The sequence below is a fragment of the Podarcis cretensis genome, assembly GCF_951804945.1.
Source record: "Podarcis cretensis genome assembly, chromosome: 14".
Taxonomy (NCBI): Eukaryota; Metazoa; Chordata; class Lepidosauria; order Squamata; family Lacertidae; genus Podarcis; species Podarcis cretensis.
This window is the reverse complement of record NC_137183.1, coordinates 52,664,925-52,692,549: the sequence shown is the minus strand read 5'-3', so window position 1 is coordinate 52,692,549 and position 27,625 is coordinate 52,664,925. Positions and strand designations below refer to the sequence as shown.

The following is a 27,625-nucleotide window of genomic DNA, read 5'->3' as shown; positions in this document are numbered from 1 at the left end:
TTTATTGATTACCAAAATAACAAGGCAATTACTGTAACTAGGTAACCAATAGATCTCTTCCACATGCACCCAAAAATGGATGTATACCTAGTTACAACATCATTTGAAAAAGAAAGAAGTATGACGAAACATACTTTAGCTATGGCCCCAGAGTTTCAAGAAAGCATTAGATATGTGTAGGTTCTGTTTATGTTTGGGCTCCATTATTTATATACCAATTGATTATTAAAAACAACAACCTGAAAGCAGTTTACAAAGTCTTATACTGAAGGTAAATTTTTCCACCATAGCCATATTCCTGTGGATCTACAACTGAAATGATTGTCAGCTGTCTTCCAACTTTTTGCAACTTCAATTCATGCTGCTAGCAGCAATGGAAATCAACATTTCATGTATTAAATCTTAATTTTCACCCTTCCAAAGGTTTTGAAGTGCCAGTTGCAGGAGTGCGTATTAAGTTCGGTCGGTGGCAGCATTACCGTAATTTCTCTGAAAATCATCTCCCATTATAAAGAATCTTAGGGCAGTCCCAAGGCATGTTTATAAAGAACTCTTTATGCCCCATCCCCTCCAACGCTGAAAACTTTGGTTTGTTATTATATCGATTAGCCTTGGTGGAGGTTGATACCACCTATGAATCCACTTAAGGGAGTATTCCCATTCCCAGTTGAGTATCCCAAAATAGCAAAATCATTTGGGAATTCCCTCCCCACAGAGGTGTGTCTGGCACCTTCATTATTGTTTCCAATGTTTGCTGAAGGCACACCTCTTTACCCTGGTCTTCGACACCTGAGACCCACCCTATTCCTGCCACTATAATTTGTTCAATCTGTTTTTAATGTTGAATTTTGAATGGTTGTGACTCCCTGGGACCTGATGGTGAATGGCAGGTAAAAAATTGAATGAATGAATAATAGTTTATCCTCTAACAATTAGACTCATAATTACAATAGTTTTCAGGCTGAATTCATTTTTCTGTCGTGTATGTTCTCCATATTCCAGAATATCCAACCTGCAACACAGTACCCACTTCTGATTTTCTCCCTGTATTGGTCTGCATTTTCTTCTCTTCTGAAAAGAAAAATGGGTTGTGCTAGGGCTGCTGATCTTAGCTTGGGGCTTAGCCCAGCTGTGGGTCCCAATCCATCCTCGTAATGGAGCCTCTTGTTTAGATTTCTGAAATGAGCCCTGCCAAAAGAATAGGTTCTAGTTGAAAGCAGCTAATATGTGAAGCGGCCCTCTTATTTGGCAGTTGTCCTCCACACAATCATTTTCATATGTCATTTTCCAGTGGTTACACATGAATACTTCCTCTTTAAAATTCTTTTCAATCTAGCAAACCAATCAATCTTCAGAACACTCAAATGGGATTCTTCTTGTGCTTGTGGCTTGGTTAAAATGACGAGTAGGCTGTTGCTTGCTAAACACTCAGGCTACAGCAAACCAATTAGCTTCTAAAGCACTGCAGCACTTCAGAGGCTGTATTGTTGCCACAGACTAACATGGCTGTTTCTTCTGGAATTTGTCACAATACAACTGAATATTTTGTCTCTGTGTCGCTAAGGGCATCTTACAGTCCTTGCAACAGTCAGTGCAGTTGGTGATACAAAGAGGGGGCTCCCAGGTTGACTGAGTACTAAAGCCTGTTTGGAAAACATGGACATTAAAGGGAGAGATTTCCACCACCCAAATCAATTGTAGCGGTTAGGGCAGCCTGAGGACATTAGATGTGACACAACGTCAGGTTGTAGACTGGAGCATCCCTTTGAGCTGTTTTTTTTAATATCTACTGCTTGCTTCTGTTTTTAATTCTTCTTTGAGCATTTAAAATATTCAAGCCACTTATTTCAGCTGCTTCTGGTAATATTCCAGCAGATTAGCTCATCTCACTGTTTATAAAAAGCACATTAGATCTTTTAAGAGGCAGCATCTGCTGATGTGAAAACCAGTGTGGTTCTGCTGCGCTTGGAGCTGGGCAACCTAGATTCAGATCCCTGTTTGCTTCACTGTCCTTGCAAGTCTAACATAGCTGCTTCTCCCCAAATTGAATTCTCCCTCTCCTGACATAAAATCATAAGAGTTGTAGAGTTGGAAGGGACCCTGAGGATCATCTGTTGTTTTCACCTTTAACAGGAAATCTATATTCTTGCTTGATAGCTTTCCACTGACATGTTCTTCCAGTTTTCGCATAGCATCCCCCCCTCCCCCATATATCGGATTGTTTCCTTTTCGATTTCCCCAGCAATTTATTTTTAACATAAATTTCCAGTAATTTCATATTGTTGTGCCCTGTGGGCTTTGGAAAAACAAATGGCTATTTAGATAATGCATTCCCACCCCTGGCATTTTAGTAATGCCAGCTGTTCATCTAATGGGAGCGGCAGCAGCTATCTTAAAAGGTTCCCTGTATTTTGAAGAACCTCAATTCACATCTATGCACTCAGGATGTTAATGAATTTTAATTTTTTAAAATCTTTCCATAAATTAGTAGTAACAAAAACAGGCTTTAAAATGGGAACATGTCACTCAAGCCTATGTTTTGTTGACCTTCACTCATATCTAAATGCTGGAAATGGTTAGAGTTGATTGAAATATTAACCAGTTGGTCAATATTTGTGTGTGTGTGGGCACACATGTTTATTTACTTGCTTTGTTTAAGGCATTTAAACAAAGCTCAGGGACCACATCAAGTGGTGGGGCAGCATCTTAGCTTATGCCTAGCCATGTACCTTAGAACTGTGCTGTAAACTTCAGAACCATGTAACCTGCAACCTGATCATGTTTGGTCATTGTAGTGATGTTTAGAATAAAGCCTTTGGCAGTAATTGAGCTAAGAATCTGAATACTGTGTCCACAGGTGGGAGCTGGGGACATGGATGGAGTTACCTCCCTTGCTGGGGTCATTGTTGGTTGTTCTTTATAAAGGTGAGAGACCTCATTATGGGTCGAAGTATTCATTGTAGTGACATCTAGGCTACAGAGAAAGACAGAAAAAGAGCATCTTGCTGAAGGCAAGAGTTGCCAAGTTTAGGACTTTGAGTCAAAAGAAATAATATGAGGCAACAGAAACAAGAATCTATCCTCAACATTGAATGCACTTTATTCACATGAACAATGTGCAACACACCGATCTTTCCTTTTCTGAGAGTGCTTGCTGCTCCTCATACCTGCTCCAACTGAATTTGGTTGCCATGAAGAAAATGGCCGGCTATATTTGATGCTTTAGTTGGATATAGCAGGAGGAAATGCAGGCTAGCATGTCAGTGAATTATCCTGTGATTATTTTCAGTACAGTGGATGCCACTGATGAAGATTTGTTTGAGTCTGGTGCATGAATGTATATATTGACTTCATGTACTAGTATCAGTTCATTATTCTATTGCAGTATTGGTTCATTTACTTCGGAACAAATAGCAGCTGGAAACGTCTGCAGGCCACCAACTTGAAGACCCTTACAACTCTTAACTACAGTACTTCTGACATTTTGATTAGAAAAGTTAAAAAAAACCCACTAAAATGAATATCTGTGACAATTTCATTTCAGCTTTAACAGATGTATTTCAAATGAAACCACAAAAATTTGTTTGTGCTGAGTTACTATGTACTTGAGGACACAGGTCTACAGAAGTATATTAATTTATAAATTAAAAGAGAACTGTATAGCCTAGCAAGGACTTATGATCAGTGACTTCAAGGGCCAAAAGAATGTTGAGAACAACTGAGTTGTTGGAGATTGAAGGCATCCAGTGGAAAAAAAGAAAACGAGGCCTGTTTTATATGTGTCCAGGTACAGTTAAAACTCGTATTTTGCAGGGACATATCAGATACATGAAAAGAAAAAGGATACCTCTCCCTCCCCCATGCCTTTCCCTAGTTACCTCACTAGACTAAGACTTAGGCTCAAGGTTCCCAGTTCGATCCCAGAATACTTGGTGCAGAGGGAATTTTCAAAGCTTTTTGGTAGAGGAATATTTCTCTCCCCACCCCCCACCCCCGAATCTGGAGGTGCGCCAGATCTTTCCTTACACTGTGCAGTGTAATGCTTCATGATGCATAGATAACTGTGATACACCACAATCCAATCCCATTGATTTCAAATTCTGATAGCAGAGATGTATGTTGTTTTTCCATACCCATGTTATGTAAACATGCCATTGGGACACCTTCTGTTTTCTATCTGCTTGAGAGTAAATTCTTTTGAGGCTGATAAGGTAATCTTTGTGGTTCTTGTTCATCTATTTGAGGCTTTACTGCTTCAAAGAGTGATGTAAACAAGCTGTTGCTGAACTCTGCATTTCCTACCTTACAGGTTAGCAGCCTTAGACACAGTTAATGCAAAACAACTGAAGCATCCATTTTGTTGGACTTGCAGCAGCTTCTGTGAGGAAATCTGTCTTTTCAGTGAGCATGCTCAGTTGACAGCCTGCCAAATTTGAGCTAAGCTTCATTTAATAAAGATTTAGTCTGTGGGGATGTGTCAGTACAAACTGCATTTGGAGAGCGGGAGAGATTATCCTTTTCTAAATCATTGTTCTGCAGAGAAGCTTTCAGCAAGTATACTGATAAAATGGAAAAGAACAACTTCCCTGCAGGAGTCTATGTACAATTCCTGAGTGGTTCATACTTGAAATTAGGGTAGTGACGAAAGAATCGGGTACCTGTGACCCCTCCTTGGAGGTTGTTAACATACCAGGACCTCAACTATGGGGAAAGCTCTCTCGGTCCAATTCTGAGACCATTTTATGTAGGAAGTTGTTAAATAATAATAACAATTAACAGTATTTTTGTTCCACCCTTCCTCCAGTGGGTTCAGGGCACGTATGTATGCTTCCTCCCTTTTACCTTTGCAGAAATCCTATGGGGTAGATCACCAGGGTCTCCCCACCTTGTTCAGTGTGCTAGCTCCTAGACTACCCAGGTTGCCTGCCCACATGCTACATTGCTCTTTAGTGTTTGACTGGGTTTGTGGAGAGGTCTGATATTTGTGAATGCCTATGTCAGGCATGGGCAAACTCCGGCCCTCCAGATGTTTAGGACTACGGTTCCCATCATCCCTGACCACTGGTCCTGTTAGCTAGGGATGATGGGCATTGTAGTCCCAAACATCTGGAGTGCCGGAGTTTGCCTATGTCTGGCCTATGTGCATCTTACAAAGAATTACCATTCACTTTGGCAACATAAAACGCCCTTCACTGCCTTCAAAGGGTAAATGTGGCATGTAGAACTCTAAAAACATTTCACCGTCTCCTGGTCCTTTTAATACACCTCTGAGAATGGCTGCAAAGGAGCAAGGAGCAGATGATGTCACCCTTTGGCATGATACAGCGGAAACTCTAGTAAGCTCCTAAGAGTGTATGTGCATGCAGACTTCTGTGGTAGGGATCAATTGAGGGATCATTGTTTCTTTTCTTTTGTGAAAGGAGGGAATTCTCTCAAATCTTTCACAGTCCTGCAGCTCAATGCTGCTGTCTTAACCATGGTTAAGAGAGAACTTGAAGTAGCATGCTATTTTAGATGAGCTTGCTGCAAAATGATTATTGCAGACCACAGGTTCTGTAATAAATGCCTTAGCACAACTTCAGCGTGTTTTGTTTTTAAATATAACTTTGGTCAGTGCTGCATTGAAATGAGAAGCAGGAGCAACAAACAAAAGGTTTGATTTGAGAATTTATCATTTTTACTCCTCCTTGAGGCAGAACTCTAGTTCAGTATTAGGGTATATGCTTTGCATGCAGGGTGTTGCAGTTCTAGTCCCTGGGATCACCAGGTAAATGGACCACAAATGGGAGAATCCTCTCTCTGCTTGAAGACACTGGGGTGCTGCTCGTGGTCTGAGTGGGCAAGGGGTAGCCTGCATGTTGGACTTCAGATCCGATCCTCAGTACACCTTGGTCATGGTAACTGGGGCTGATGGAAGTTGGAATCCAACAGCATCCAGAGGGCATCACCTTAGGTAAGGTTGTTCCAAACTAGTTGTATTCTGAAATCCTGGGATAACTCCTTGCCACATGAGTGGTATCTAGTGTAGTAGGCAACCTGTCATTCTGCAATCAGTGGTATTTGCTTATCTGAAAGCTTTGGTGTGCTTTCTTTTTAGCAGGCATTTTTGTGGTATTTCAATTGTATAGTGGCAGCCAACCTGTTTTTAAGACTAACTTTTCATTTAATTATAGTATTTTTAATGTCATTTCCAAGGCTAAGGGAGAGTTTTTATTGTTAAAAATTCATACTTTCTGTAATTTTATCAGGATTGCAAGAGGACAGGAAGGGCAAAAGAGACGTAACTGATTAAAAATAAAATCCCTTCTATTGCACATTTCTGGGACAGATTTGTCTGTGGAGTGAAGGTTACGAACATTACTGTGTTGGCACAAATCTCTTGGGCTCCATTCCAGGACTTGCAATTCAGTGTCATTTTACAGTCAGTAACCTCCAGATTTGTGTCCAAAAAGCAATTGGTTCAAGTATTTGTGTGTGTGTGTGTGTGTGTGTGTGTGTTTAAATTGCAGAAAATGAATGAATTTGAATAAGTCATGCTAGAATGACATCTGAGTTCCTCATACTGAGTTGGTATAGATGTAATACCAAACTGTGGTTTGGTACTACCTGAACAAGCCTTAAAGGAACCCCAATCTCATGCATTACCTCCTTCCCTGGCTTGCAGCCAATCATTGCTTGCCATTTCACCCAGCAAATGGTGATTCGCACTTTTCCTGCACTGGAAATGAGATGCTGCAGTGTGGGGGTTAGGACTTTGCAGAAACTACTCCAGCATGACCCGTTTTCTCAGTTGGCTCTGTTTTGCCCTCAGTGATGTTACATAGCCAAAGTTATCCCATTCATGATGTGATGCAATTGATCAGCTTGTCTTAAATAACCTTTGTAGCAAATCTAGAAAGAAGGCATGGTAATTTAGAAGTAGGGGGAAATGAAAAAGAGGAGAAAAGGGAAGTAATTTGGGTGGAGGGGAAGAACAGTATGATGATTTAAAAGGGTTATGGGGAAAGATCTCAACTTCTTAAAAGCATCACTCTGGCCTAGAGCTAATAAAGATAAGTCTGGGAGGGATAGGCTCCCCAAATTCCCCATGTAGCCCCCAGAATAGCCCTTTATCTTCTACTGTGATGGCACTCCTCTTACTATGCATTTTCAGTGGTCTACATGCATGCAGTCTGAGAAAAGCAAAGCAGTCTAACTTACATACATTCTTCCCAGATTTGGAGGTTTAGAGACTCATTTGGCTGCACAGTGAATTCTGTGGCCACAGTGTATGCTACCAGTGTGCTTAACCATCAGCCTAAATTATGACTCTGTATGAAGAAAAATGTTTTCTCACAGGCTTAGCTTTCAGTTTAAAACTGCACATTAATGAAGGACTTTACAAAAGCCTCATCTATTCATACTGAGGAGGAGTGGGTTTAAGATAAGGTTACCAGGCGTCCCCATTTCCCAGGGACAGTCCCCAGATTTACATATCAGTCCCCATACAAAATCCATTGAAGTTGAAAAGTGTCCCCGGATTCATTGAAAAAAATCTGGTAACCTTAGTTTAAGAGCCCCTTTCATGTGACAGGAGCCTTAGCTCATGTGGTAGCCAATGTTTGTGGCCTTCAGCCCTCCATACTTCAAAAATATGCCCCCAGTGCTAATCGGTGCTAATCAGTGATGCAAATGTGAAGTAGCCCTCACTTAAAGAACAGTCCAGGTAAACTCCTCCCCCTGTGACTGAATCTGGATTTTAAAACCACTGGGAGTCAACTTTGAGAATTCCTGGAGAACAGGCGAAGTCCCGGCAGACTGGAGGAGGGCAAATGTTGTCCCTATTTTCAAAAAGGGGAAAAGAGAGGACCCAAATAATTACCGCCCAGTCAGTCTGACATCAATAGCAGGGAAGATTCTGGAGAAGATCATTAAGCAAACAGTCTGTGAGCACCTAGAAAGGAATGCTGTGATCACCAATAGTCAGCATGGATTTCTGAAAAATAAGTCAAGTCAGACTAACCTGATCTCGTTTTTTGACAGAATTACAAGCCTGGTAGATGAAGGGAACGCAGTGGATGTAGCCTACCTTGATTTCAGCAAGGCATTTGACAAGGTGCCCCATGATATTCTTGTAAAAAAGCTGGTAAAATGCGGTCTTGACTATGCTACCACTCAGTGGATTTGTAACTGGCTGTCTGACCGAACCCAAAGGGTGCTCATCAATGGTTCCTCTTCATCCTGGAGAAGAGTGACTAGTGGGGTGCCACAGGGTTCTGTCTGGGGCCCGGTCTTATTCAACATCTTTATCAACGACTTGGATGATGGACTCAAGGGCATCCTGATCAAATTTGCAGATGACACCAAACTGGGAGGGGTGGCTAACACCCCAGAGGACAGGATCACACTTCAAAACGACCTTGACAGATTAGAGAACTGGGCCAAAACAAACAAGATGAATTTTAACAGGGAGAAATGTATAAAGTATTGCACTTGGGCAAAAAAAAATGAGAGGCACAAATACAAGATGGGTGACACCTGGCTTGAGAGCAGTACATGTGAAAAGGATCTAGGAGTCTTGGTTGACCACAAACTTGACATGAGCCAACAGTGTGACGCAGCAGCTAAAAAAGCCAATGCAATTCTGGGCTGCATCAATAGGAGTATAGCATCTAGATCAAGGGAAGTAATAGTGCCACTGTATTCTGCTCTGGTCAGACCTCACCTGGGGTACTGTGTCCAGTTCTGGGCACCACAGTTCAAGAAGGACACTGACAAACTGGAACGTGTCCAGAGGAGGGCAACCAAAATGGTCAAAGGCCTGGAAACGATGCCTTATGAGGAATGGCTAAGGGAGCTGGGCATGTTTAGCCTGGAGAAGAGGAGGTTCAGGGGTGATATGATAGCCATGTTCAAATATATAAAAGGATGTCACATAGAGGAGGGAGAAAGGTTGTTTTCTGCTGCTCCAGAGAAGCGGACACGGAGCAATGGATCCAAACTACAAGAAAGAAGATTCCACCTAAACATTAGGAAGAACTTCCTGACAGTAAGAGCTGTTTGACAGTGGAATTTGCTGCCAAGGAGTGTGGTGGAGTCTCCTTCTTTGGAGGTCTTTAAGCAGAGGCTTGACAACCATATGTCAGGAGTGCTCTGATGGTGTTTCCTGCTTGGCAGGGGGTTGGACTCAATGGCCCTTGTGGTCTCTTCCAACTCTATGATTCTATGATTCTAAAGGGAATTCCTTATTTGCTGGCCTCTCAAGATTTTGTGAGCAATAGTACTTGTGGGGATCACAGCAATTGGGCCACAGAGGTGATTTTGTATATTCCTGCTATGGAAATGCCTCTCAGTTAACTGTTTTTTTCTCTCTTCCTCAGGCCCTCTTGCTGTTGGGTGCTGTTGCTCTGTCCTGCCTTGCTCTGGATCTCCTCTTCCTCCTTTTCTATTCCTTCTGGTTATGTTGTCGCCATCGGAAAACTGAAGAACAGCTGAATGCAGATTGCTGCTGTACAGCTTGGTGTGTCATCATTGCAACTCTGGTCTGCAGGTAAGTCCTCCCCCTCCAAACTAACAGAGGGGCAAACAGAACTAATCTGACAAAGGCAGAGATAAAGTTGCCTTCTCATTCTGCCACTGCTGCCACATTTACCCAACCAGCTACCCAAAGTTGTAGCTTTTCAAACATAGCCTTCACCGGTCTATGATTCAAGATAATATTCTCTTCCCTAGCAGGCTCCATAGTAAGTGTAAATAAACTTTTGGTCTCTTCCTGATCCAGGCTCATTGGGCTGCTTAAGTCAGTCTAGATCTGTGGCAAAACTGTTGGCTTAGCATTGTGTCTGTTAGATCATAAACCTCTGGGCAAGGCCTACCTTAGCTTTGTATATTACTTAGAAATCCACATCATCAGAGTATGTAAAATGAAACTGATCCTACAACACATCCCCCAGAAAATCAGGAATCCACCAGGATCCATCAGTGGGGGCAGGCCAGCTGAATGGGCCCATATTTGCAGGGGGAAATTGTTTCCACCAAGTGCTAACCTGATTATCAGTTATCTGCATGCACAGAGCATACTAAAATCTGCAAGAGTGATTGTAATGCTTTCCTCTGAGAGTAGCATGTGGAGGTAATCCCCCACTCAAGGTCATATTGTCCTTAGAATAGAAACAAACATGTAGTTCTGCAGTGTCAAGTTGGCATTCTGTCTTTGTTGTTTTTCTAACCTTCAGGAATATCTGAAATATCCTTCAAATGCCTTATCCTTATAGTCTTCTCCCCACTTGATTTTTGTGGAAAACTTTTGTTGTTTGCTAGTTTTGTGCTAAGCACAGCTAGTAAGCTACTCTTCTTACCCCCATTAAAAAAAAAGGAATTCACACAATTTAAAAAAAACCTGGATTCCTTGGAGAGTTTATTTGCTTGGGTTTGAATGGGAAAAGCTGGAAGTGCAAGCAAGCAAGTTTGTTCACCACCTGAGACTTAGAACAGGGTAGACAGTAGAGGGAATGGGGCTCCTCACCTCTCTGCTCTTGATTGGGCATGATGATCGGTACAAATTGGTTATTCTGTTAGCATGAGTAATAATGAGCTTATTTGCCCAAAGACAGGTATGTTTCATGGAGCATTTTTCTAAAGTGAACAGGGCAGAAGTTCTGCACTTTCTGCATGAAAGCTTGAGATAGCTTTGCTTTCAAACTATATTGCAGCACACAGGGGTGACCTCTGTCCATCCACAGAGCTATTTTGATGCCTCTTTGCATTTTAAATTGCATTTATCAAAAGACTGATCAGCAGTTTACAAAGGGAAAACTTCAGCCAATGGTCCTTGTAGCTATTTCTGATCTCTTGGCACCTTGAGCAATTAGAAAAATTCACTGCCAGTCTTTTAAACAGTGGTATTTCTAGCCCTTTTACCAGACCTTTCTTGGCAACCAACCCATTGCTGTGTGACCAACAGATCTGCAGCACCTTGGTGCATGAGAGAGTCAGGGTCTCTGGAGAGGGCAAAACATTTCAGCTTTGAATAGCACAATTAACTTTTGCCTTTACTCTTGCCCATTCTGAATGTTATTTTGGGTTATCCTCTAGCCCCTTTCCTCAATCTACCATCAAGCATTGCATTTGCAGACTTTTAATCCCGCATATGACAAACCTAGACAGCATCTTAAAAAGTAGAGACATCACCTTGCCAACAAAGGTCCGTATAGTCAAAGCTATGGTTTCCCCAGTAGTGATGTATGGAAGTGAAAGCTGGACCATAAAGAAGGCTGATCGCCGAAGAATTGATGCTTTTGAATTCTGGTGCTGGAGGAAACTCTTGAGAGTCCCATGGACTGCAAGAAGATCAAACCTATCCATTCTGAAGGAAATCAGCCCTGAGTGCTCACTGGAAGGACAGATCCTGAAGCTGAGACTCCAATACTTTGGCCATTAAGCACTGTGATTTGAGGGTTCTTGTTTTTGGTCTCTTAGGAGAGTGTTCCTAACCATGGCTCTAATCTAGGGTTTCTCATAGGTAGCCATCAGAGACTTGGGGTGCAGCCATAAAGGGACTCTGTTCTCTTTTGTGGGATGTGTCTGGGCTGCAGGTGTTCTTGCGGCTGCCATGCATAGGCAGGATTAGAACTAATGGGTAGAAATGGCAGTGAAGCAGATTTCAGCTAAACATTTGGATAGACATCCTAGTGGTAAGAACTGATCTACTGTGGAACAGGATTCCCTTAGGAGCTGGTTTCCCCTTTGCTGGATGTATTAAAGAAGAGCCTGGGTGGACTCAGGAATGACTTGCATGGTAGATCATGAATTAAGGAGGGAATTGGACTTCCAGGACACCTTCCAACTCCGATTCCAATCCTCCAAAAACACATTTGTCACTTTTAATGTACTGTAGATTTTCTGAGGTCTGCTTTGTTTGTGATCTTTGGAAATAGTGGAAAGTATTGGAAGAATCATCATCATCATCATCATCATCATTATATATTGTGAAACTTCCTGAGATCTTCAGATGAAGGGTGTTATATATATTGAATGAATGAATGAATGAATGAATGAATGAATGAATAAATAAATAAATAATAAAAAAACACCAGAGAAACAAGAGCAGAAAGTTACGGTTCTCCACAACAGAAAGGTTGTTGAGTTTTTTGTAGTTCTGGCCAAAGTTGTTAAGCTTTTTTGCCAAAATAGGACATTTTTGAGCTATTTCTGAAGAGAATCAGCAAAAACAACACTGCCAGCATGGCTGCCATACCTCCAAATATTTAGCCGATTTCCACACGGGACACTGCTTGCAGCTGCAGGATTCTGGATATGTCCAGGAAATTCCAGACAGATTAGTTCTGATCGTTGGGAAATGTCTTGAACAACTGCATTTAGCAGAAATAACATGCAAACAGATGTTGAAATATGGCTTTTACAGCTCTGCCAGAAATAGCATTTTCTCCCAATGTTGAAGAATAAGGTGGTAATTAGATGGGAATATTAACTCGTCCCCAGGAGTAACAAAGGTTCTTTTTTTTTTAAGGATTCAGCTTGTAAAGTCCCTTTAATTAAAGATGTCTTGCTGCCACTGCAATATTAACTTGTAAAGATGAGACTTTTGTGGATGGTGAGTCTCTTCTTCGGAAAGGGAGGAGGGGCTATGTATATATTAATTGCTGGGCCCTTACTTTGAAGCCTCAGTTTAGTGCTAAATAAGGGGAACAGGTCATTTGAGTGGCCACACACAGCATCTCCTGTATGCATACAACTTTGCTTCCGTGTTTTTGATATCGACTCCCTTATTCAGAAAAAAACCAGATTTCAGTGATTCTTAAGGAACTTTGTTAATCATATCCAGCCACATTCTCAGCCTAACTCCGCCCCCCCCCCCGCCCCCGATAGCTACTAGGTCCTGCTCAGAACAAAGTTCTTAAACACAAAACTATAGTTAACAGAATACAACCATGTTCTCTTTTGCTCTTCTTTTATCCAACAGGCAATTTGTGCTCACTGGGCTGTATGTGGCCTCCAGGAATTTTCATTTCTGAAAATCCCAGCTTTTATTCAGTAATGAATACCAGTGAAAAGCCTGTCAAATTTAGTCAATGAAGGGTATGGGGGGCTTTTCCACAACCTCAATTGCCTCCACCAAATGGAAAATCTAGCTTCATCCCATGGACATAATTGGGTTGAGGGGAGGGGCAGCTCTTGAAACCAAGCCTATATACAATTTACTCCAACTTATACAACAGTAATTTAGTGATAAATGCAATGGAGCGTTTCCTATCCCCCATTCCCATAAAGTGTTCCTTCTATTTATGTCTGAACCACAGCTGGTGTCAGGTGTGGTGATTTGGTTTTGCTCTCTGTTAAAACACTGGCAGCGGATAGGCTTTTTTCTTCTCTAGGAACAGGTGGCAGCCACTCACTTATTGGGAATGGGTAACCTTTTTCTGTTAGTGGGGGTGAACCATGTGCCTGACAGCCGCCTTTCCACCATGGCCTCCACCATGGTTCACTTTGTTTCAACCCTGACATGGTGACTGGGAGTGGCCGCCGAGATCACATAACACCAGTCTTGAAAGACCTACATTGGCTCCCAGTACGTTTCCGAGCACAATTCAAAGTGTTGGTGCTGACCTTTAAAGCCCTAAACGGCCTCGGTCCAGTATACCTGAAGAAGCGTCTCCACCCCCATCGTTCTGTTTGGACACTGAGGTCCAGCTCTGAGGGCCTTCTGGTGGTTCCTTCCCTGCGAGAAGTGAGGTTACAGGGAACCAGGCAGAGGGCCTTCTCGGTAGTGGCACCCGCCCTGTGGAACGCCCTCCCACCTACAGGTTACAGACTCCACTAACCCAGAGATAGTACCTCGGGTTAAGAACTTTGCTTCGGGATGAGAACAGAAATCGTGGGGTGGCGGCACAGCGGCAGTGGGAGGCCCCATTAGCTAAAGTGGTACCTCAGGTTAAGAACAGTTTCAGGCTAAGAACGGATCTCCCGAACGAATTAAGTTCTTAACCCGAGGTACCACTGTACCAGACTTTTAGAAGACACCTGAAGGCAGCCCTGTTTAGGGAAGTATTTAATGTTTAATAAAAGGTAAAGGTAAAGGTACCCCTGCCCGTACGGGCCAGTCTTGACAGACTCTGGGGTTGTGCGCCCATCTCACTTAAGAGGCCAGGGGCCAGCGCTGTCCGGAGACACTTCCGGGTCACGTGGCCAGCGTGACATCGCTGCTCTGGCCAGAGCCAGAGCCAGAGCCGCACACGGAAACGCCGTTTACCTTCCCGCTGGTAAGCGGTCCCTATTTATCTACTTGCACCCGGAGGTGCTTTCGAACTGCTAGGTTGGCAGGCGCTGGGACCGAGCAGCGGGAGCGCACCCCGCCGCAGGGATTCGAACCGCCGACCTTTCGATCGGCAAGCCCTAGGCGCTGAGGCTTTAACCCACAGCGCCACCTGCGTCCCTGTTTAATAGACTATTGTATTTTAATATTCTGTTGGAAGCTGCCCAGAGTATTTTAATATTCTGTTGGATATCTTAATATTCTGTTGGAAGCTACCCAGATGGGAAGGGTATAAATAAATTATTATTATTATTATTATTATTATTATTATTATTATTATTTATTATTACCACCATAGGAACATGGGAGTCTGCCTTATGCTTAACCATTGGTCCATCTACCGCAGCAGCATTATATACAGTGACTATCTCTTCCCTCCAATTTCTATCATGGTGTGTGGGACTATTGGTTGCTGCTGTTAGAAGGTACTGAACCTTTCCTGCTCTGCTGTCACTGGAAACATGGTGACTGCAGAAATACCCGAACCACACAGGATAGCATAAAATTTGAGTGTTTCTTTTCAGTCCCAAGCTAACCTCACTGTTTGTAGCTGGACCTCAATAAGGGCTTAGAAATCACCATTAAATAACAATCTTGGCATGACGATATAATAACTTTTGAAATATTGTGATTTTATGTATTGCTTTTGGATACTGTTATACAGAATGCAGTTCTACTGTGTCTCTTAAACAAGCCACACCTCCAAAGTTGATGCCATATCTTATTAAATGATCTCATCGGGTCCCTTGCCTTTTCATGTGGCAAGACAGCTTTCCTCCCCCATGCGGCCCATTATTTTACCTCCATCTGACCTCTGTCTAATTCATACAACAACTGTGTGGGTTAAACCCTTAAAAAAAATTTTTTTAATGGATCAGTTACAATCAGTGGGGATTATCCGCTTTTTGCCTGACACAAAGATGAAAGCTTATCTCGTCACTAGATATGTGCCTTTGTTTGCTAGAGAAAGGTAAGTTAGGAGATTGTGATCTTACAGGGCCATCTGTACCTATTTCAGCCCTTGGACTTGTGTCACCTCAGGTGACAGATTTTTGCTTTTCTCCATCTGCTGGGATGGCAACCTATAATAGTTACATTCTCATATTCTTAGACCTTCCACCGTCCTAAATACGCAGCCTAAGGACTGTTCCTGCTGTCTGCCTGCTCACCCTTTAGGTATTTTGATACACATTTCAGTATTGCTGAATCCCAACATGGGATGCAGTATAAAGGTAAAGGTAAAGGTACCCCTGCCCGTACGGGCCAGTCTTGACAGACTCTGGGGTTGTGCGCCCATCTCACTTAAGAGGCCAGGGGCCAGCGCTGTCCGGAGACACTTCCGGGTCACGTGGCCAGCGTGACATCGCTGCTCTGGCAAGCCAGAGCCGCACACAGAAACGCCGTTTACCTTCCCGCTGGTAAGCGGTCCCTATTTATCTACTTGCACCCGGAGGTGCTTTCGAACTGCTAGGTTGGCAGGCGCTGGGACCGAGCAGCGGGAGCGCACCCCGCCGCAGGGATTTGAACCGCCGACCTTTCGATCGGCAAGCCCTAGGCGCTGAGGCTTTAACCCACAGCGCCACCTGCGTCCCCGGGATGCAGTATAGAAATGTTTTAATTAATTGTGGGTAATTTCTCTGTCCTGAGTCAATTCAACTTGACAGTTTTCATTCCTGTTTACAATATTTCTATGCCACATTTCTATTGATACTTGAAATGGCTTATAGTTATTTTTTTCCCCAAAGAATAAGTTGCAATTTATCAAATGAGGAAAATTAAAACAGCAGTGAATCACATTGTATAGATTTAGGAAGATAACTTCCCCTGTGGGTCATCGTTCAGTGTTGAGCAAATGTGATGCTGCTGATGGTTTTCTTTTGGAATGGGGCGGTTTCTTGTCTCATTTTAAACTGAAAGATTTCTGGTAATCCTGTGTTAGGTAGGTGGTTTCTTCTACCAATTGGGTGGATAGAATGTGTAACCTGCCAAAAGTTCAAGGTAGAAAGCCTGGAAGCCTTGATTTGAAATCTAGAAAGCCCACACCTCCTGTATTGTTCTCTTAAAGCAGTGGTTTCTGAGCTGTCATCTGGAGTTCTTTGGTTTATCGGGACTTCCTCAATGACATCAGCAATGGTGGGCAACATTCCCTGAAAGGCAGCCTGGCCACAACTTCCTGTCTTTCCCTGAAATGTGAATCAGTCCATGCAGACTCAATAGGCTTCTCCAGCCAGATGGCTGGGGTATAAATAATAAAATATTATTAAAATTATTTTTATTATTATTACTACTCCCTATCCCACATGAACTATCTGCACCCTTGGAGGTGCCTCAGAGTGAACTGCAATGTGCTGGAACACTTGAGCAGGTGTAACAGTAAAATGTTCCCTGTCCTAAAACTAATGCTCAGTAGTGAGTGGGCCATCAGCTTTGTATATTACACTTCTAGCTAGAATCCAGAGCTAAAGCATGCAAACAAACAAGAAGTGTTTTTCCCCCTTATTCTTTCTTTTGGGGATTATAATTAACCAGTTGCAACCTTTCTTAGAGCCCAGAGTATATTGTTCTCTTCCTGTGGAGAACTTCAGAATATGAGGAATAAGTTTGCAGCTGCCTGCATAGATTGAAATGTTCAATCTCTTTCCTATTTTGTCTCCCCACAGTGCTGGCATAGCTGTTGGCTTCTATGGAAATGGGGAGACCAGTGATGGCATTCATCGGCTAACATCTTCACTGCGGCACGCCAATCTCACTGTTGCAGGGGTCCAAGACCGGGTAAGTGGAAGAAGGCTCCCCCCAAAGACAGAGAGGGAGAGAGCTGTTGTTGAAACCTTGTCCTCAGGTGAGAACCCACCTGTGTGTCTGCCTCTCTGTTCTTATCTGCTTCCCAACAGGTCCTTGACAGCTTCCATTAGCAGAAGGAAATGCAGTTCTATTTCCTTTCATTCCTTGTTCTAAAAATATCCAAGCAAGTCAAACCTGTTAAATAAAGTAATGTTCCATCACGATTATGCTTGGTTCAAGCTTCTGCATGTTAATGCTTTCCCCAACCTTCCTGAGCAGCGACAATACACAAAAAAACAGCAAAACCACAATGTTAATTTACACCTGTACTGCTTGATAATGAGAGTATAAAGAACTGCCTCTTAGGGAGCCATACCAATAATCCAGTTAGCCCAATACTCTAGCAGCAACAATCCTGCGCCGTTTCCAATCTTAGTTATCTGAGATTCCTTACATGAAGATGCTTAGGTTAAACCCTTAAAAACAGGGCTAGCCCTCTTTTTTGCAGGGTAAGTTGCAGATTGTTAAGTGGGAAGGATTCCTGTTTCAGAAAGTCTAGAAGTGGAGATATTGCAAATGGCACCTCTAGCACCTGTTTTTATTGTAGAGAAAGTAGGAATTTGTCCTCATGGAACAAATAATCCCAAATAATTTCTCAGTGCAACATGTGAGGCAGTCACACAGAAGTGAAAGCACATCGCCTGCTTTGTCTTCAAGTGAGCAGTAGTCTATTATGGTATGATGGAGTTAAGGAAGGTTTGGTTTTGTAAACCCGGGTTGCGTCCACTGAATGAAAGCCTTGCTCAGATCCACTTGTATATAAATTACTTATGAAATCTGACCGCACTTGGAATTGAGGGTGTGCTTTCTGAGCTGATTCGCAGACTCTGTTTTAGCACGACAGCAATCTGTGGTAGTAGAATTAGCTCTAGCAGTGCCACCCCTGTGTACTGAGAAATACACTTTGCTGCAGCAAGCCCACAAAGAAAAGGGAATGTTCTCTTTTCATTGGAGCAGCCCTCAACCACTGAGCAATAAATTACCCTCCCTGTAAAAGAGACAGGCTGAATTTACCAAAATTTTGCTTGAGAAGATTGTGGTAGCAGGTTGTCCTTGCCACATAGCAGCAGTCTGAGTGCCTGGTGAAATTCTATTAGACAAAGCATCTCTTCCTGCCTGCCCTGTCCTGAAGAGATTATTAGTATGTATTTCTGCATGCATTGTCAGATTTGTGTGAGAGTGTTAATGGGACAAATCTATATCATTGCAATTAGCTGCCTTGCTAGTTTTTGGATATGATAGATAAGCTGCTTTAGCGCATCTCACTTGAAGCTGACCAACTTGCTAGCCCTTTACTTTTATGTGTGTGCCTGTGCTGATGTGGAGAACTCATTCCTGTCTTTCTTTTTCCACAGGTGCAAAACACTGCAGTTGCTCTGAACAAAACAGCAGAGCCCAACTTGGGGTTCCTGGAGGTAATGTTTGCTAAACAGACAGATTACCTGCATGTGGTTCAAAAGCTCCAAGGACTCTTGGATGAACTTGTGAGGCAGACAACAGAGATTCCTTTCTGGAAGAATGATGACGTCTCTCTAGAATTGCTGGCAGGTCGTATTGATCTGTATGACTGGTACAGGTAAGCAGGCTGTGTACTCTTACATGTGTGTTTTTTTATGTTGTTTTGGTGCTTGTTCAAGCTGAGTGTTCAAGCTTCAGCTTCCTATGCTATGATTCTGTAGTTAGAAGTGCTAGGATCCCCACTCTTTTAAATAGAAAGGTTTTTGAGCATTTACTAATAATCATAGCCCAATTCTGAATTGCCTTGATATTGATGTGATGATAATGATCAATGGCATGTAGCTCCAAGCCAAAGCAAATGAGCTTTGTAGCATTCATTTCTCAATCTCTGTAGTGGGTGTGGGAATCAGAAGATTGCATTGCTTGTCCAAGACTTGCTTTTCACTTTTCCGCATTTTAATTGTCTCCTGTATTGTTTTTTAATCTGTCTTTTGGTTTTGCTACAGGTGGCTGGGATACCTGGGCTTACTCATGTTCCATGTCCTAATCTGTTTGCTGGTGCTATTTGGACTAATTAGAAACTCAAAGGCCATTCTTGTGGGGTAGGTTGATGTGGAAACAGTATGTGAAGGTATTAAAATGAGCTTGTTTTAATCTTCAGTTCTGTGCCCTTCAAGTCTTCCATACACTATTAAGTAGTGTTTACTCAGTGAGCGATGCTTGCTGCATTCACAAAGGTCATTTGGAGTTTTTTTCTGACAGGGCCATGGCTTTTTCTGGGAGGCATTAACAAGAAAGTGCATTCATGTAACAGTTACACAGTTGCACTGTGCTTGTGTCCATCTTTGAACTTGGAAAGATGAGAAAATGTTCTTCAAAGTGAATGTAATTCTAATGGTCGCTGGTGTACCCTCCATGGATAAGAAAGGTGAATGCAGTACTGTGTCTCTGGTTGAAGATGTCTCCTCGTGGTGCAGAATTAGACCCATGCATATATGGGTTGGAAATGCCACATCTTAAAAACTGCCAAGTCCCTATGGTGTGCTTTGATCTTACCGTAATAGACCTTTTAATATGGTTAAGATGATAAGGCCCCTCAAGTGCACGGTTCACCTGCATATTGGTCATTTGCAGTGTATCTTTATGCACTCAGAAGTTGAACTTGTGTATTTAATTTAGAGATGGATCTCACATTACAGAGGCTTTAAATCCAGGCATTTTGGGGGCAGGACAGGGAATGCTTACCATGAAGAATGTGTTTCTTGGAAACAAAAGGGTAAAACTGATAAAGGAAGGCATTGAGGTGCTTAAACAAAATGCAAAACAGCAGCTACCATTCTGTGGTTCAGGAGAAACTTATCCACACAGTTGATTAATGGAGTCAGAAGGATTTCATATCTGTAGCTTCCTTATTGCTTGTGAAAGTGTATTGCACAAAAAAGATCAAGCTGTGTAAATTAAATACCTTGTTTTGACAAGTTAAAATCATACAATAACACGTGATGGTTTTCATTATGACTTGGGAAGTCACAAGATGTGGCTAGAGCTTGACATTTCCAAGGATTTGCATACCTCTTTTACGCAGTTGGTGCTTTGGTGGTACTGCATAATTCTGTTGATCTAAATACAAAATTTTCCTCTGTGATCTGGGAGTATGTGCTCATGAAATCAGTGGGTCACTATACATAGGATCAGGCTGCAAATACATATGGCAGATCAAAGTCACAATTTGTGTGTGCAAGAGGCGGGGATTTTGAAACAGCTGAGAAATTGAGCAGAAGGAGCATCCACTCCCCCTGCCCTCCTCTCTACAAAGGTCATCCATCAGGGTGACAACTGAGCCCCAAACTCAGGCCTGACCCCAGACTGGCATGGATGCAGTGTCATCCAGGAATATCTGCAGTTGTTCCTCCACGCCCCTCTCAGTCATCTTACCCGGAAAGGAAGTACTTGAGACCAGGTGATAGCCCATAGCTGTATCATCAATACCATATAACAATGTACCCTGCGAAGAATTTAAACCCAGTGTATGTATATTTTGGTCCAATTCAGACATCATACCAAAAGCAGCTTTTAAATCATGGTGTATGGCAGTGCTTTTTTCCGGGGGGATGCAGGGGTACGCATACCCCTAAACAATCTTAAGTTAGGCCTCAGTGAGGGTAGTATTTTTGTTGGAGATGGTACTTTTTCATGTATGGTGGGAATGCAAGAAGGTTAAACAATATTGGGAAATGATATATAATGAATTGAAAAAAAATGTTGAAAAAAACCTTTGTTAAAAAACCAGAATCTTTCCTGCTTGGAATTTTAGATCGTGATATAAGAGAGGGAAATTAGAGATTGTTTATGTATGTGACAACAGGAGCAAGAATTTTATTAGCACAAGTATGGAAAACAGAAAAAATGCCAACAAAGGAAGAATGGCAAGCTAAGCTTATGGACTACACGGAACTGGCTAAGCTGACAGAGGGGATACATGAGAGAGACAACATCGGTTTCAAAAAAGAGTGGGAACCATTTATAAACTATATAAAAATACAGTATAAAGATTTGGACTCATTGGCAGGTTTTGACTAAACTTTCACAACTATATAAGAGGCAAAATCAGCAGGGTGTAGAATTTGTTTAATAAATCAATACGGAAATACGGGGGAAGCCAAAGAGTGGGGAGGGGAGAAATATGGATATATAAATTATTCAGGTAAGATTTGTGGAAAATTTGTTGTTATAATTTGAAAATTCAATAAAAATTATTAAAAATAAATAAATGAGGGTAGTATTTCAATATGAGTAGGAAAATGAGAGTACCCCTAAACATTTTTTTAGAAAAAAGCACTGGTGTATGGTAACCATAATTTATGGTTTGAGCTTCCAAAATTACCAGAATGCAAACCGTAGTTTAGAGCTTCTTACATGTTTTGATTTCTGTTATCTCAGCAGTCCCCTACAAGTGTTCACTCCAGTATCCATGGTGCAGCAGCCTCTGGAGGCAGAGCAGAGGCAGTAACTACTGCTTGTTTCTTCATTTAAAAGCATTTTTAAGTAGTGTACACTATGTAAAATATAAAAACAATATCCATTAAAACAAAATACAGTCTTAATCATGCAATATAAAACATGAAAGCAAATGGGAAAAAAAGAATAAGCTGTTTTGGTGATTCGTTATTTTTGTATTGTGTTTTACTGTTTTGTAATGATGCAACATGCTTAGGGACCACTGGTGAAGAAAGTGTAGTAAATGCATCTAATAAATAAACATCCACAGTTAGTCCATTCAGTCATCATCACATCAGACCATAGCTCATACAAACTATGACTTTAAACCCACTTCAAACCATGGTTTGCAGGCTGTTTGCAATCCATGGCTTATCAATTCAGATATCACAGTCATGACTCAGTAGGATGCCAAAACCAAGTCATCATCATCTTGATTAATTGTCCCATCTCTTTATTTCTGTTGTGGTTTTTTTTTTCTATTTGTGCAGTGGGTTTTTTGATGCTTGGGTGTAGTTTTCCAAAGTAGCTAGCTATGCATAAAGGAGTGCCTACATTTTAATAACAGGATTTGCTTATTGTCATGTATACACAATAATGAAAACCTGTGTTTTAGTGTTCAAAAGACTGTTCTTAACATAGTATGTTCTGGGGTGTTTTACTGGCAATATTCAAGAATTCCAGAGACCTGGACTTAACAATTAGACGCCGGTTCTAAGGATTTTCAGCAATGATAAGGGCTGAGATCCAAAGAACTAATGTAAGAGTATCAGAGGATGTGTGTATAGCTCTCTCTTTCCCTTTTAGACTGTCCCCCTCAGTGCAGTGTTTGTTTGTTTGTTTGTTTGTTTGCACATCAAAGCTCTCTGGCCAGTTTAGAAATACACTGCAATCAAAGCAATTTTTTTAATGTCCTTTAGTTTCAGGGGGGTTTTTTGCCAGTGAGAGTGGAATAGAAATACAAATCTACTGCCATCCTGAGCATGCAGAATTGGCTTATGCTACTCAGATCCTGCTTATGCTACTTTTAAGAATGACTTATTTTTATTTTATTTATTATTATTTATTATATTGTTTATATGCTGGCCATCTAACTGGGTTGCCTTAGCCACTCTGGGCGGCATTCAACAAAATATTAAAACACAAAAATTATGGTACCTGTTAGCTTTCTAGAAAAAATTCTCCTCAATCTGCAATATGTCTATTCTGTTGCCTATCATCCTTGTAGCATTTGCAACTCAAAATGGCGGGATGGTCATGGATCAGGGCTGCTTACCAAGAGACTGAGTGCCTGCTTGATCACACAACCTCATTTTATTACATTGTTAATTGAGAGTCTTTAGGCAAAAAAGCAGGATATAAATAGTCACAAAGCAGAAAACATTTTTTCTTGCCCTACAGAATTACAAAAGATATGTATTTTTAAAAATTGCTAACAGTTTCACTTGCAAAGAAGAGAAAAAATGTGTGAGAAGATGAGATGTCTCTCACACTTCAGTATTTTCTCTATTGTTGTGCTTGGTGTTTAATGGTCAGGCCGATGGCTTCTTATGGGCACTCTTAAAAGTTGGGGGTGTGAAATACAGCTCCAGGCCAGTAGCTGGACCACACAGTGCTCCTTGCACAACGATATGTATGTTTGCTGTTCGCACTTTTAGACTGCAGTCCCAGACCCTTTGGGCAGTGTCTCCTCACAGCCAATCTTCAGGACAAGAGAACCTAAAACTACTTGTCCTGCTCATTCAATCCTCAAATCCCCGTCAAAGTAGTGAGCCAGCAGCATTTGGTCTTGTGCATTTCATGTGTTAGAAGGAAAAAAGAAAGTTCACCGATGCCAAATATGAAGGGCATAGGGCATAGGGCAAAAAATGAACTGCAGTCGTTGCTCATGTTGCCTGCAGAGTAACTGTTCTGTTCATAAGTGGCTTGTTTTGAGGTTTCCTGGAGATAATTATTTATATAGCGCTGTTATTCCACAACAAAGAGGTCAGGATGCTTATCGAAGCAGCTACTCCTTCAGATTTCCAGTTATGGAAACATAAATTGTTTGGCAACTTTTCCTCCTCCTTATTGCTTTGAACTCTAAATTAGAAGTTACACTTTAGATTAAGGTATTAGAATGGAGCCAAGGTGTCTGCCAAACTGAGCCTGTTTCTCTTTCTCCTGCAGAGTGTGTCTTCTAGGGGTGCTTGCCCTCATTGTGAGCTGGGGGTCCCTGGGTCTGGAGTTAGCTGTTGCTGTGGTAAGTGGCTATGATACAAAACTCACACACCTTGCACTGCTGTTTAAGCAGACAGGTGAACCATTCTCTCCACTGACACATTATTTACTGCTAGATAAAAAACAACAAGGGTGCAGTCCACCTGTACCACAGGAGCAGCACCCATGTGTATTATTATTTTTATCACTACTATTACTACATTGCAAAATCACAATATTAAAATTGGATAGAACAATTAACAATCAAAAAAATTAAGTCCCAATAGGCCCATGCCTCTTCCCTGCCCCCCCCCCCGCACCTACCAAGGTAGCACAAGCCATTCAGAGCAGGGAGAATGGGAGATCTCTCAAATTCTCCTCTGCCCATATGTGGGGGGGCAGGAATAATGGGATTCCTCCTTGCTACGGATAAGTACAGTGGTACCTCGTGTTAAGAACTTAATTCGTTCCAGAGGTCCGTTCTTAACCTGAAACTGTTCTTAACCTGAGGTACCACTTTAGCTAATGGGGCCTCCCACTGCCGCCGCACGATTTCTGTTCTCATCCTGAAGCAAAGTTCTTAACCCGAGGTACTAGTTCTGGGTTAGCGGAGTCTGTAACCTGAAGCATCTGTAACCCGAGGTACCACTGTATTATGAAGCCCTCCAGATGTTTGCTGAACTACAACTCCCACAAGCCCCAGCTGGTCTGGCCAGTGGTCGGGGTGGTGGAAGGTGTAGTCTGACACCATCATGTTGGCTGCTCTAGCTCCAAGCGCTGCACCCATGGTGTAAGTGAATCAAGGCTGCAGCTTCTAGTAGCAGTTATGTGGGACTGTGGTTTACACACTGTTCCTGTGTAGAGACAATGAAGCTTCTTTGCCTTTATCTTTAAAAATTACTAGAAGCCTTATTTTTCAAGGAGCTGTTGATATGTATCACTGACAAAAAGCTTTTGAGAAACAGGGTTGCTACTACCAGTGCCCTCCTTTTAAAATGAGAGAGATTTTATACTTGCAGCAGAATCAAGTGGCAAAGTTTTTCCTGGACTGGACTACTTAAAGTTTATGTGTTAGTGCTGATGGTGGGGAGTTTCCATATTTGAATGCTTGACCACGAAAACTCCTTCCTGAACATAAAAAACTGGCTGATTTTCCCCTAGATCTGCTATCTTCTACAAATAGAGAGATTTGTTGGGGTGGATGGAAAGCAGGTAGATGAGATGGGGTGTGCAGTGCATCTTTCATCATATCCAGATGGTTGGATAGAAATCTGACATCCTGAACATGTAGATCTTCTGCAGGAGTGCCATAAATTCTTAGAGCTGGGTGCTTTTATAAAATCATAATTTAAAAGATACGTTTGAAGATCAAATTGGGAAGAGTAATATCGGGGCAGGGGATAAAATGTTTTTGTGCTCTGCATGGCTATTATTTCTCCCCCTGTGTTTCTTACTACTTGTGTCATCTCTGCTCCCCTTTAGGGTTCCAGTGACTTCTGCGTTAACCCTGATGCCTACATCTCCAGAGTGGTAGAGGATTATGCGGTGCTAAGTACAGGTAAGTGACTGCATTTTGTGTTTTGTAGAAAGGCAAGAAATGGAGGGTTAGGTTGAAGAGGGTAGGAGGTGTGAGGATGGCCCGTGTCACCAGAACCTTGGTTCATCTCAGTGAACCGAGATCTGGCATAAGCTGTGGTGTCAGGGTACTGTATTCCCCCTTTGCCTTTCCCCCTCCTCTGACCCTTTTGTCTCCATTGAATATGCCATGGCATGACCCGGATGTCTTGGCTTCCAGTGCAGCAGAACAGCAAGGCAATGGCAGTTGACATCTTCAAAGAAGGTCCTCTGACATGGGCATTGTAACATCTCTTCCCCCAAGTCCCAGCTCTACCAATAAAACAGTATGTGACCAAAGGGTTGTCCAAGGTCTTTGTGGGAGCATATGAGACAGGGGATATGCAAGGTTTGGTTTTTATGGATGAGTGTGTGGATATCTGTGTGAGAATCTGGTTGACTGATTGAGGGATTGTGCCTCAGCCTTGACCAATTTCCTTAAAGAACCTGTGATTGCTTAAATGAGTTCTGTATATAAGGAAAGAAGCCCAGTTGGTGGAAATATAATTCAAAGTAGTCACTGCTCATACCGTGTTGGTGACTCCACACAAATAGATGCAAGTGGATTTGGTATGATGGCTATGTAAACAATGGGAAATTCATTCATGTCTTGAAACTGTGATTCGTGTTTCTGTGGATTGATCTTGGCTTTTTGTAGTTCTGGGAATATGAGATCTCTTTTGAAAGCAAAATAAAAGCCAGAACAAGTGAGCATCTCAATTTAAAAGCATCCAGTCCCCTGTCATGCCAGACAGGGCAGTTAAATAGGCTGGAACATTAAGAAAGAGAGAAATATAATGTTTTCTTAAAAGTGTCGTATGGGACTGTATTGACATTTTTTGGAAATTCAGATTCAAGTGCAACAGCAGTAAAACATTAGACGACGAAAGAATCCCAGTAGACCACTAGTGTGTGTGTTTAAATCTACAACACAAAACTGTGTGCTCAGGGTCTCTTAACAGTTAACACAGATTAACTATGACTTGCATGATTCTTAAAATAAATAGACAGATTAACCTAGCTGCCTTGCTGGATTATCCAAGATCCACCTTTTTGCAAGAGCTTTTTCAACTAGCAGGTGATAGACATTCTACAATAAGCTGTCCAGTTCTCCCCCTGATGTAGAAAATGAATTTTTTGTTACAATCCAAGAATAAATAAATTGGTTTCAGCCACTGTCATTTCCAGTATGCTAATAGTTTTTGCACCATCATTCCACCATGATTTCTAGTGCAAAAATCCTTGCTTATAACCAGTATTCCAAATTAGCCAGGTGCCAGGCACATTTTGCACCTGGCTATCAGCCACTTGCAACCAAGTGAAGATGCCTGGGCATCAGAATGGTGCCTGACATCTGCTGGTGACATCTGCCTGGAGATCATTGGATCTTGAAGGTTTTCACACACCTCGGTATAAGGAGCCATTTGGTGCCTAGCTGATATATCTGAGTTTCTAACACTGTTTATAACTAAAGAAATAAAACAGTGAATATATTCTTATTTCTAAATACAATTTGTAGCTTGAAGGCATATAACAAATAATGTTTTTCATTCTGAACAAAACATAAGAAAAACATCTATTATGTGTTTTCAGAATCAAGAGACATTTATTTATAGACAAACCCTCTTTTGCAGGAGACACCACAGATTTAAAATTGGTTCAAATTTGAATCGGTGATTATTTGTTAGATGGCATTAACTGATGTTTCTGTTCTTCTGCTCTACAAATTCAAAGAAATTGGGGATAGGGTAGAGAAATACTGAAATCTCTGTACCCTTCCCCCAGTAAGCTGCATGCATGTTCACAAATGCTGAAATCCAGGGTTTCCTGCCTCAGGGTCTTTGTATAAACTCAGCATTTAGCTGTGTTTAGCCCTGGGAAGCCTGAGCTCTCTGTACTAATTTGTTAGGCTTAGTAGCAGAGGTTCTTGACACATCTGTGACAAAGGGGTAATTGAACACCTTAGCTGAGTAATGTGCTCTCTTGGGCTTTGCCTCACCTGATCTAGACTGAGAAAGGTAGCAGATGAATGATGCCTTCAATTTGGGTCTCGGTAGGTAACGGTCCATTTGACAAAACGGTGCTTCGATAGCAGTCGAGGCGGGAAAGGGGGAGGCAGAATAGATGGCTGAACTGCTCCTTGGGTGAGCAAGTGACAGCTGTGGTGCTTGTGCAGGATTCTAATGGGGCTTTGCAGACTTCCTT

At 42.0% G+C, this 27,625-nt stretch overlaps 1 protein-coding gene across 3 annotated transcripts in view; it reads left to right on the top strand.

Moving 5' to 3' along the window:
• The window catches only part of TTYH3 (tweety family member 3), an 83,174-nt gene that overhangs the window by 24,868 nt on the left and 30,681 nt on the right, over positions 1–27,625 (top strand). For all 3 annotated transcript variants that reach the window (XR_013833147.1, XM_079953843.1, XM_079953844.1), the window contains exons 2-7: positions 9,360–9,529; positions 16,972–17,083; positions 18,508–18,728; positions 19,117–19,212; positions 23,777–23,849; positions 25,289–25,364. Coding sequence is in view for 2 of the 3 variants with exons in the window: in XM_079953843.1 (XP_079809969.1) it covers positions 9,360–9,529; positions 16,972–17,083; positions 18,508–18,728; positions 19,117–19,212; positions 23,777–23,849; positions 25,289–25,364 (748 nt within the window). In the remaining variant the exon portion in view is untranslated. The remainder of the gene's footprint in view (positions 1–9,359; positions 9,530–16,971; positions 17,084–18,507; positions 18,729–19,116; positions 19,213–23,776; positions 23,850–25,288; positions 25,365–27,625) is intronic.